Genomic DNA, 11,988 nt, shown 5'->3' with positions numbered 1-11,988 from the left:
CAGGAGGGCTGGGTCCATATGAGGTTATCGGGGAAGGTTATTGAGTGCTGAGATGGCAGACGGGACCAGGCTCTTGCTGAAGCGTGCCCGTCTCCATCTCAGAGTCCTGTATCTGCGACCAGATGGCAGCAGTGTGAAGTGAGGGTAGAGAGGGTGATCCGGGTCGTTGGTTATTGCTTGTGCGAGGCGTGTGACTGCTCTGTGGTTGGGTGTGGGATGGTTGATGATCTTGGATGCGGTGTGTGTCATTTTTGTTAGTTTGTTCCTGTTAGTGGCGGACAGCATGTTATAAAAACAGGGTGAACAGTACAGGAGGATGGTTTGGATGATGCTGGTGTACAGTAGTGACAGAAGGTGGGGGGCAACAGAGAGGGCACAGAGTTTGCGGATTACATAGAGTCTCTGTTGGGACCTTTTGTGTATGTTGGTGATGTGTTGATCAAATGTCAGTTTATTGTCTATGGTGAGTCCGAGGTATTTGAAGTGACTGACCTGTTCAACTGTTTGGTTATGGATGGAGGTGGGGACCAGTCCAGATGGGGGTGTGCGTGACACACACGTTCAACACTTGAACTACATTTTGCTGCTAATTATCAAAGCCCATTCCTGCCAATGTGATGAAAAAAAAGATCTGAAAGTCAATATAATGAGAACGTTTCTCAAAATATTGACTTTTTATCTCAAAATAATGACTTAGTAACTCAAAATAATTGGAAACTTTCTCAAAATATTGACTTATTATCTAAAAATAATGACTTAGTAACTCAAAATAATGAGTATCTCAAAAATAATGAGACTTACTAAGTCATAAGGTAAGTCATTATTTTGAGATAATAAATCATTCTTTTGAGATACTAAGTCAATATTTTGAGTTAATAAGTCATTATTTAGAGAAATGTTCTCATTATAATGACTTACTTTTTGTTCATCACATTGGCGGAAATGGGCTTAGATAATTAGCAGCAAAATGTAGATGTATGTACATTTACTGAAGTAGGATATTTACTTTTACTTAAGTGTAATTTTTCCTGCATATATTTACAAAGTCAATAGTTAAGCACGCCTGTAGAGAAAGTGAAAACTCTGACTGTCAGTGAACGCCGCTCGGACCCTCTTCACCCAGGATGCACCTGTCCAGCTGAACTGTCTGAGAAAAGCCATTTTGTTGTGCTAGCTAACCCATCTGGGTGAAGAAAGCCACCAATAACATGGGTCTGTGACACCAAATGCTGAACTATGTCGCTTTTACGCTTTTGTTTGCTGTCTCCAAATGTTAAAGTGGAGCCCGTTGTTGGTTTAAAATAGCTCAGAGTGGCATGGATTAGCCTTTAAAGCTGAAGCTAAAGTGCTGCGGAGTGTAGAAACACAGTGTTAGCTAGCTATCTGTTTACTTAGCCGGCGGTAGTTTGTATTATTTGGTTGATTAACCCAACATTAATCAGGGTGTGCTTATAAATGTGTTTTAAGTAGATCGTAGCATTTGTGCTGTCAACCAAAGACAGCGGGATTAAATAGAAAAAAGGGGCTGTGTAGCTGACAGTAAAACAGGCGACTGAACAATCCTGCAATAAGTTAGCAAAACACTTCTTGACCCACTCAGTTGAACCATACAGCGTTAAGCCAAAGCGCTAATCTGATAATGGCAGAGGACACCCGACAGGACAAGAGAGCCAGCTTCTCTGCCATAACCGAGCACAACACCAACGGGATGGCCAGGACATCCTCCGCCGTGGCCTCAGGAAAAAGTGGAGCTTCAAAGAAATTAGTCATCAAAAATTTCAAAGGTAAGATAAATGTGTCTGATGGAGCTCAACCTGTCTGTGTGTGTGTCTGTCAGCATCAGCACCAGTTCACTTATCTAACAAACAAACAGAGGATCTAACTTTTGTTTGTTGTGTATCAGGCTTCACATGTCAAATCCTTCATGGACGTGTGTGTATTTAATGTATTTATATTGCTTCGTGCATTGATTTAGCAATCAGTGGAGTTTATATCAGAAAGTCCCTCCAAAATAGAGGTTTACAAACATTGTGTTTACCTTATTTTAGGGCTTAATACGTTACTAATAAGATAATAATGAGACAGACTTTTCACAATTTAAAAAATTGATTTTGTCAAGTTAATTAAAAACACTTACTGTTCACAAGTCCACAATTCTGTCTTTGGCTGTCCACAGTAGTCAAATAAAGTACGTATATTTCAATGTTGCCATATTATAGTTCCAGAGTCCCTCTTTTTGTTAATATATATCCACTGCAGCTCAACAGGGAAACACAAAGAGGGAAACTGATGCTAAAAAGACTGTAAATGTGACATATACACTTTATATGAATAACTCAGACTGATGAAGCCTCATATAAGCTTCAGATAAACTTTTAAATGCATTTTTGCACAAAATCACTGTGTATTTTGCCCCCCCATCACTTACATTGAAAGCAGATTTGAAGAGGATCTTTGAGCAGCCAGTATGAACAGTAGGGATGATTAAAGTGAGGAAAAACTCTTTCATTGTTCATGTGGAAACCTCTCTGATGTTTTAAGTAAGGCTTGAAAAATTGTGAACCTAACCTTTAAATTTTACAAGTTGCTCTTTTATGACAAGTTTTCTGTTTAAAATCATCATACATTTATTACGGTATATTTTCTGTCTGTTGGTGAGGTGAAATCATCAGCTATAAACCATCACTTGACAACATTTTTTTTTTGTTTTATTATATTTTTAATTAAAAAGTATGGCTCTGGAGAAAGGGTAACAACATCCCAGTTAATGCATATAACAAAGTAATAATAGTATTCAAGGTAATGTACATCTCACTATATCAAAGAAGCTTTCTGTGTTTTTTATATTTGTTTTAGTGGTAAACAACAAACAAGAACACAAATGAAGTTAATTAATTAATTACTAAATGAAAGTGATGTTAATTTGTACTCTGTTTATCTTGGGCAAAACTTCTTAAGAAACTAAAAATAGTACAAAGAAGTATTTTAGTGAAGTTCTATATCCAGAACAAATGCTTTCTGCACCTTAAGTCATGATAAATATTATCATCTTACCTTTAGGTCCAAAGTGTGAGCTGTAGTATACTGACCTTGATAACTTAAGTTATATTGAATTCTTATAATTCCTATCATTTTTACCAGTATTTATACAGTAGTTATATAGGTTCATGTCCCATTTGTAGAGCAGGATAGTGCTTGTCAAAAAGTTCATGTAGACAAAGTTTAATTTCACATAATCTTGACCCTAATCTCCTTTGTTTGACGAACACACAAAGCGATAAAATGCTCTGTTCACTTGCTTATATAAAATTAAACATTGTTGTCGGCTTTTTCTAACAGACCGGCCAAAACTAGCGGAGAACTACACTGAGGACACGTGGCTGAAACTACGAGATGCAGTGGGTGCCATCCAGAACAGCACGTCAATCAAGTACAATCTGGAAGAGCTCTATCAGGTCTGCTGTAATTTCTTCCTAATTTAGTTTAACGACTCATCTTCATTCAAAACTATTTATCTAACTGGCACCAATGCTTCATCTGTAACATTGGATCTTTCAGTAGATTGTTGTTGTCAGGGTGATTTTAAAACATTTGAAACACGCAATTAAACAATCTATTTTGAACTTGTTTTTAATGTATTATTCAAGATATTTCTGTCAAATATTTTGCCATATATTTGTCATGCATATATCACACTGCTTTCAAGTGATCTATATTGTAGGTACAGCCCTAATATAATTATTCATTTTTCCTACCTTTTAGGTTGTCATTTGTTCTTATCAGGATCAGTTTTGGATTCAAATATAACTTTTAGAGACTTGAAACTTATGTTATATTACTTATTCATCAAGGTCTATTGTTATATTATTAGTTACATTATTGTACATTAATGTGCAGATTGAGTTGAAAAGTATCCACAGTATCTCCATACAGGGAATGATATCTTCTCGAAAAGTGCTAGTAATAATATAGAGTTCACATTCTTAGAAATAACTGCAAAAAACAATCAAGGAATCATGTAGAAATGTTCATTGTATCGTTTTGTTTGAGCAGAGCTGTAAATCAATCTGTTTCTCGTGTTCTTGTCTCCCCTCCGGTTCGTCTCTTTCTTGAAGGCGGTGGAGAACCTGTGTTCATATAAAGTCTCCCCCACGCTGTACAAGCAGCTGCGGCAGGTCTGTGAGGATCACGTGCAGGCCCAGATCCACCAGTTTAGAGAATATCCTTTTTGATGAACAACTTTATCAAGCTGTGTTTAATTGCTGAAACATTGGTTGAAACAGAAAAAATACACATTTAGGTATTCTTATCTTTTTAAACATGATGCATTGTTAGAGCGACTTGTTTGGCAGTCTTTGTTTTCACCAGCAGTTGAATGTAAACCAAACTGCATTTGGCCTGCTGTTAAATACAATGATGCAGATTTGTTGATTTAGTAGTCTTCCAGATCAAGGAGCCCATGATTTCTCTGGGAGACATTCATCAAAAGTTCTTTTAAAAAGAGAAGTAAGCACATGGCTCAGCAAAATCTGCTGCCAGCCACCAGTCACATGATATTGAGCCGTTGTTGGTGACCATGATGAGGGGATTGGTGAACCGTGCCGTCAGCCTCTCTGAATACGCTGCAGCGATCGAAGCCAGATTCGGCGCTCTGTTTTGATCACAAACCTGCTATTTTGGCAATGATGTAGAAGTCGATGTTGTTTATAAGCGTATTGGCAGATTTAAACTCCACTTAGTGATGACTGAGTGCTGCTGGCACTGCGTGTTGTTGCAGTCTTTTCTCACAAGGGGTCGATATGTAACAGTTTAGACAGTTGTTCAAATGGGCTGAGACTGTAAGAGGATGTAAATACGCCTGATAACATGAAGTGAACAAAATGTGTTCAGTTTAAAGGATTTTCCATTTATTAAATCATGTCTAACAGTTGAATTTTTGCTGTTGATAGATAGATAGATAGATAGATAGATAGATAGATAGATAGATAGATAGATAGATAGATAGATAGATAGATAGATAGATAGATAGATAGGCTGTATGAACTGATAGTTTTTTTTATCTTATCATTGATCATGATAGGCATAGATGTGTATACAAGTTTTAATTATTATCCGCCAGATTGAATACCAAATCCTTTGAGTACTGTGAAGTTCAACACTTCAAACTGACTCGAGTGAATGGAAGATCTTCCCTTAACGTGGAACTCACAGAGTCTTTGGACAACCTTTCCTTCCTGAAGCGGATGAATCGCTGCTGGCAGGATCACTGCAGACAAACTGTAAGCTTTGATGTTTGTCAGAAATTCACTTTTAAAAGCTGGCTGCACCTCAACTGTTTTTGTTTTGTCCAGCTAATGACAAAACGCCCTTGAAGAGTGTGAACCCCATGTCTGTTTTTCTCTTGTCTAGATAATGATCCGAAGTATCTTTCTCTTCCTGGATCGTACATATGTGCTTCAGAACTCTCTTCTTCCCTCCATCTGGTAAAGTCACACTTCATTTCATCTAATCTGTTTGTTTTGGTGTGCACTCAGGAGGCTGACATTGTTAATACGTTGCAGGGACACTGGGTTGGAGCTGTTCCGCACCCACATTGTGAGCAACAGTGCAGTTCAGAAGCGCACAGTAGATGGCATTTTGGAGCAGATTGAGCTTGAGCGCAACGGAGAGACAATAGACCGCAGTCTGCTCAGGAGTCTGCTGGGAATGCTGTCAGACCTGCAGGTACCTGAAGTCCTGTCATGAAAACTTCTCAGTAGAGGGATGAAACGTATGCATGTATTTAGTGTGTTCATTGTTTTTACTTTCTGAGTATCCGATTTTTTTTTTTTTTCAAGGTTTATAAAGATTCCTTTGAGGAGAGATTTTTGATTGAGACCAATCGCTTGTACGCAGCAGAGGGACAGCGGCTGATGCAGGAGAGAGATGTGAGTGAGACGGAGCATTAATAGACCTGTGATTGCCATAATGATAATAAAGCCGAAGATACATCTTTCATTGACAAATATAATATATAATATGTGTGTTTTCTGTGTAACCAGGTGCCTGAGTACCTGCACCATGTGGCTCGTCGGCTGGAGGAGGAGAACGATCGTATCGTGAGCTACCTCGACCAGAGCACTCAGTAATAATCTCCAGTCTCTTTAATTAGATTTTGATCAATTATGTTATTATAACTTATCACTGAGTTAGTTCAAATTAAACTGAGCCGTCAGCAGTCTGAGTCAATCAAATCAAGTGGGTGTCTTGCAAAATTATTAACTTTTTAGTGCAGAATTTCAAGGACAGTGTTTCTGTGCTGAGATGGAGTGAAGGGATAGTGACACTACAAAGACTTTTAAAGATGTTCACTTGATTTGTCCTCGGGTCGGGAATTGAGAATACATGTAATAAATGATTGAAAAGGGGTCACAGATTGAATAACTGAATATGTATGCACCTGCAACAGATTTGCTGTCATTCCCTCTTTCTCATGTTCTGTTCATTCTTTTGCAGGAAACCTCTTATTAGCTGTGTTGAGAAACAGCTTTTAGGAGAACATATGACAGCAATACTACAAAAGGGTATGTCTGCCTAAAAGAGCTGGTGTGTGTGTGTGGGAACATATGACATTTGAAGCTTGTAGTGTTTAATTTTTGTTTGAACTGTGAGATGAGTGTTAATTGCACTTAATTTCTTAAGCTGTAGTTTGTAGTGTTCATAGTTGGTTTATATCATATTTAAGGTGTTAAATCTTAATCAAGCCCATTTACTTTATCTGTTTTATGAATTTTGTGTTATTACAATTTACTAAACTGGAGTTCATTACTGAAGCAAAAACTTTTGTCTACCCAGATTTTACAGCACACTTTCCATACATTCATTTTTCCAATTGTAGATTTGATTCAGGCCATTCAATCATTCAATCAGTAAAATGTAGATGCATTTAAATTTCCTCAAGGAATTTTAACATCTAATTTTTCCGGCCTGGAAAAGTCATGAAATAAAGAAAAATCATCCTGGAATTTAATTTTGTTGTGTGTAATAAATTAAGGTTGTGAATGGCCATGGAAATTATGGGAATGGAAATATGACTTTTTTGTTCCAGGTCTGAGCATCCTGCTGGATGAGAACCGTGTTACTGAGCTGGCCCTCCTTTACCAGCTCTTCAGTAAAGTGAAGGGAGGACTTCCCACACTGCTGCAGTTCTGGAGGGATTACATCAAGGTATACCTAAAAAACACACACAGACACACACACATAGATGTACAACATATCAGGAAATTTTGCACAGTGAGCCATAAGACTTCAACATCATGAACTTTCTGGTTGTAGTCCTTTGGTGGAGAGATTGTATGCACACCAGAAAAAGACAAGGACATGGTGCAGGAGCTTCTGGACTTCAAGGACAAGATGGACAACGTGGCGCAGACCTGCTTCACACGGAACGAGGCATTCATCAACGCCATGAAAGAGGCCTTTGAGACGTTCATCAACAAGAGGCCCAACAAACCTGCCGAACTTATCGGTGAGTCGGGCTAAGTAAACCACCATGCTTTTACATTTTAACAACTTTTTAAAACGTTGCAGTTTGTATTAGTTCCAGCGTGTTGTAACAACTTTCTTGGTTCTTGCTTCCTGTCCAGCTAAATATGTGGATTCTAAGTTGCGAGCCGGGAACAAGGAGGCCACAGAAGAGGAGCTGGAGAGAATTTTAGATAAGATAATGATAATCTTCCGTTTCATACACGGTGCGTTCCACTTCAGTGTATATATGTGTGTGCATGCAGAACGTCTTTGGTGAATACGCATGTCCAACTGTTGGCTCTCTCAGTTAATTAGTGTTACTAACCGCTATGAAGCTTGTTGCAGCCAGATGAGACCTTTTTCATCTCTCTTCTCCTCCAGGAAAAGATGTGTTTGAAGCCTTCTACAAGAAGGACTTGGCTAAGCGTCTGCTGGTCGGCAAGAGTGCTTCTGTCGATGCTGAAAAGTCGATGCTCTCCAAGCTCAAACATGGTGAATCTCTAGTCCAATATCCTACAAATTAAACGATATGTTTAGAGTTTTTAAGACTTTTGATTTATGTAGCTGTCTGCACGGTATAACCACATTATATTCTTTGAGATTTTCTTTGATTATATACATGAATAGCTTCAAATGTATTTTAAAATCTTCCTGTTGAAGATTTGAAGTTTCCTCTTGATGCTCTGCAGCAGCGCAGTATATGAGCAGAGATAATTTTCGGTTGTGCTCAGTGTTTAAGTGGTTGAAGCACTTAACTGAGTGTTGATCAAATCTGCGACCCTAACCCTATAATGGGAGTATGTGTGATTGTGTTAGAACAAGCCTGTTGTGATATTTGTGGTTTTGACTTCCTCCAGAGTGTGGAGCAGCATTTACCAGTAAATTGGAGGGGATGTTCAAGGACATGGAACTGTCCAAAGACATCATGATCCAGTTCAAACAGGTACGCGTTGCCTCTGTGCACATACACGCACTGAAAAAACATGTGTTACTACAAACTGTGTTGTGTCATTTAATGCATTTTTCATGCATAATTGTAAATGTTATGATATTTTTATGCAGTACATGCAGAACCAGAGTGAGCCCAGCAACATAGAACTTACTGTCAACATCCTCACTATGGGCTACTGGCCTTCATACACACCTATGGAGGTTCACTTGCCCTTGGAGGTAAGTGATCCTGTGTTTCATGGAAGCAGATCATGCAGTTCTGATGCTAAAAAGCCACAAAATGCCAAATTTAAACTTCAATATATGTGGGTAAACATTTTTTAGCTCTTTTCACCTTCTAATTCATAATTAGTGGAAAGCATCATGTTTGGTGAATGAGGAAATTATTATAAAAAAGGGACCTGAGTTCACTTCCTTGTGTCAGAGGTCTCAATGTGGTCTCTAAACATCAGCTGATCTTTAACGTGTCGTGTCTCTCTTCTTTCTGTGTTGTGGTAGATGGTGAAACTCCAGGAGGTGTTCAAGCTGTTCTACCTGGGGAAGCACAGCGGGAGGAAGCTGCAGTGGCAGCCCACGCTGGGCCACGCTGTGCTGAAGGCAGAGTTCAAAGAGGTTAGTGCCCGTCATACAAATCATCCCGCCCATATTTCTCTACATCACAAAGTCCGACTCTCACACTGAGCACCTTATCCTGCAGGGTAAGAAGGAGCTGCAGGTCTCTCTGTTCCAGACTCTGGTGCTGCTGATGTTTACTGAGGGAGAGGACTTCAGCATGGAGGAGATTCGCACCGCCACAGGCATAGGTTAGGCATCTATCTTTATAAATATACTGCATGTGCTAAGTCTTGACAGAAGTATCTGCTCCATCACATAAGTGGTTCTCTCTGGTCCTGTACAGAGGAGGGGGAGCTCAGGCGTACGCTGCAGTCCCTGGCCTGTGGGAAAGCACGCGTCCTCAACAAGAATCCTCGAGGGAAAGACGTGGAGGATGGAGACCGCTTCAATTTCAACAATGATTTCAAACACAAACTGTTCCGCATCAAGATCAACCAGATCCAGATGAAGGAAACGGTAAAACACATTTCATAAATCACAGTTTACAGTTTTAGTCTCTACCATCATGTTTTTACCAATGCAAAACAGGTATGTGAAATGTTACTCCATTTTTTAATTAAATGTTTCTTATAGGTCGAGGAGCAGGTAAGCACCACAGAGCGCGTGTTTCAGGACAGGCAGTATCAGATTGATGCAGCTGTGGTGCGCATCATGAAGATGAGGAAGACCCTCAGTCACAACCTGCTCGTATCGGAGCTCTACAACCAGCTGAAGTTCCCTGTCAAGGTGACGTATACGAAACTTCTCGCCATTCAGGTTTTTCTTCTCGTACACACACAAAGCTCATCAGCATCTCATCTGATCTCTCGTCTCCACAGCCGGGTGATCTGAAGAAGAGGATCGAGTCACTAATAGACAGAGACTACATGGAGCGGGACAAGGAGACCCCGAACCAGTACCACTATGTTGCCTGAGGGGGTGCCACTGTCGCTGCCATGCTTTTTTTCACAGCAAGCATACAGCTGGCCCCCAAAAACAACATTGCAGCCCTTCAGCCACCCGACTCTCCTCTGGTGCCCATCTTTCCCTTCATCCACAATCCTGGGCGCGGCGTCCAGATGACATAGAGAGCTCCAGAGAGGCGAGAGACTCGGCTGTTACTCCTCCCCCAGTCTGAGTTATGTTTAGTGGGAGCGCAGCTGGTCTGAGATGGGGCTGGAGGAGCGGTCCGGGTTGTTGATGGTTGATTTATGTGACTTACAAATCTGCTAATGCAAAACTCAACTGAAAATAACTAGCACTTTCCTCTTGTTTTTTTCGTTTTGTTCCCCCCCCCCCTCCCCTCGGGATTGGGATTGTTTTGGGGTTGGTTTTTTTTCTTTTTTTTCTCCATCACGTTGTTCGAAAATCACTTATTTTCTATTATAGTTGGTTTGGTGTTGAGTTTTAAGTTGTTTTTTTTGTTTTCCTTTTTGTTCTCCTTTTATGAATGGCTGCATAAACTGCTGAGTGTTAACCTGATTGGTCGGTTGCTTGATTTGGCAGAGAAACAGCTAAACGAAGGGCAAGGACAAGAAGAGCGAGAGAAGAGACTTGAGAAGGGATGAAGTGGGTCAGAGGGAAGGGTTCACATTGTTTGGATCACAGAGATGAGGCGAGCCACTTGCGTATTTCTTTGGGTATCTTATATGTTTTGACCAAAATGTCCAAATGTCTAATGTCATGTGCTGAAGTTTTTGTAGATCAGATTGTATTCTATGTAAGAGTGAGAAAAGTGAACCTGAATAAATGGATATTTAATGATTCATTGAATGATTTGTAGACAACCCTATGATAGTCTATTTTTTTTGTCTTGTAAAGCTGACCGTTTGAAGCTCCTTTTCTCTCTAATCTGGTTTTATGAAATTGAGTACATTTTTAAAACATGTTCATAATAGTGAAATAAGAGCAGTTTTGTCAACTGTGAAGTAAGGAAGATTTCAGGCTTGTATGCTGCAGTTTTGAGGCCCCAAAGGATAAAAAAAGATTGTTGTCTGTTTTCCATAAACATTTGATGTTTGGAGTGTGGATTTTCTTTTTGTCCATTTGGGATTTTTTTTAAAACAAATGTATTTTCAATAAATTATAGTCATCAATCTAAAGAAATTAGCCATCCAGGCCTTCAGTATCTCAAGTTACAGAAAGATTGAACAGAAAATGAAAGGTTGTCTTTCACTATCACAGCAGGGAATCCACATCTTTGGTAATAGATTGCATCAAATCTGTGAACAAGAACCTCTTTTTGTCTGTTTCACTTTGAGGCAATAAAATGGCTTGTCTGCAGCTTAAAAAATTGGTTAAACTATGCAAGGAGAATGTAGCAGGGTCCTGGTAAGTATTTGACAGCAACATTAAAGCAGACTCTGCGTTCCTTCTGGGGTTTTGCATACCCTCGTGAATTGATGAAAGTGTCAGCTGACTACCCACAGCACATGCACTTTGCAGCTTGCACAACACAGGGTGTGTGTGTGTGTGTGTGTGTGTGTGTGTGTGTGTGTGTGTGGACTCTCACATGCTCTCCCTCCCACATAGCAATTGATTTTTTACATGCCAAGAATGTCCTATATATAAAAAAAACACCCCATCCTGGTCCCCTACTTTACCAGGCAACTACTATAGTTAGAATTATGTTTAGTTATTAAATGGTTTTAAGAGGGAAATCTTTATTTGTCGTGAGAGTTCCCCGAAACAAGAAGTCATTGTAACAGTGTTCCTGGAAGTGGAAGTGGACTATTTCGCTCATTAGATGTCTCTTGACACTGTGTTGCTATCACCAGGGTTGGGAGGGTTCCTTTGGAAATGTAATAGGTTACAGATTAGTAGTTACTCTATTTAAAATGTAATACGTAATGTAACCATTTCATTCACTTAATCAAAGTATTGTAACTTATTACATTTGACTACTTTTCTAATTTTCTAACTAATGGCAGCTGTTGG

General features: G+C 39.5%; 1 protein-coding gene across 1 annotated transcript; it reads left to right on the top strand.

Annotated features, from left to right (window-relative positions):
* The first annotated feature begins 1,165 nt into the window (after positions 1–1,165).
* cul4a (cullin 4A) lies at positions 1,166–10,813 on the top strand. Its single transcript, XM_062423974.1, has 20 exons — positions 1,166–1,784; positions 3,340–3,455; positions 4,116–4,220; positions 5,211–5,279; positions 5,410–5,483; positions 5,562–5,724; positions 5,838–5,927; positions 6,042–6,124; positions 6,496–6,563; positions 7,088–7,206; positions 7,315–7,507; positions 7,626–7,730; positions 7,888–7,998; positions 8,364–8,449; positions 8,569–8,676; positions 8,956–9,069; positions 9,155–9,260; positions 9,356–9,528; positions 9,646–9,798; positions 9,891–10,813. Exons 1-20 carry the CDS (start codon positions 1,640–1,642, stop codon positions 9,984–9,986), a joined length of 2,277 nt encoding a protein of 758 aa, XP_062279958.1. The 5' UTR covers positions 1,166–1,639; the 3' UTR covers positions 9,987–10,813.
* The last annotated feature ends 1,175 nt before the right edge of the window (positions 10,814–11,988 follow it).

This window comes from Scomber scombrus, chromosome 1, assembly GCF_963691925.1.
Source record: "Scomber scombrus chromosome 1, fScoSco1.1, whole genome shotgun sequence".
Classification (NCBI taxonomy): Eukaryota; Metazoa; Chordata; class Actinopteri; order Scombriformes; family Scombridae; genus Scomber; species Scomber scombrus.
The sequence above is the reverse complement of the archived record's forward strand: the minus strand, read 5'-3'. Positions and strand labels throughout refer to the sequence as shown.

What these genes read in the sequence shown, in the direction of transcription:
- cul4a (XM_062423974.1), top strand. Translation starts at nt 1,640, where the DNA reads ATGGCAGAGGACACCCGACAGGACAAGAGAGCCAGCTTCTCTGCCATA. An exon ending in AGTCATCAAAAATTTCAAAG is followed by an intron (nt 1,785 to 3,339) that starts GTAAGATAAATG and finishes TTTTTCTAACAG; the next exon opens with ACCGGCCAAAACTAGCGGAG. An exon ending in TCTGGAGGGATTACATCAAG is followed by an intron (nt 7,207 to 7,314) that starts GTATACCTAAAA and finishes TTCTGGTTGTAG; the next exon opens with TCCTTTGGTGGAGAGATTGT.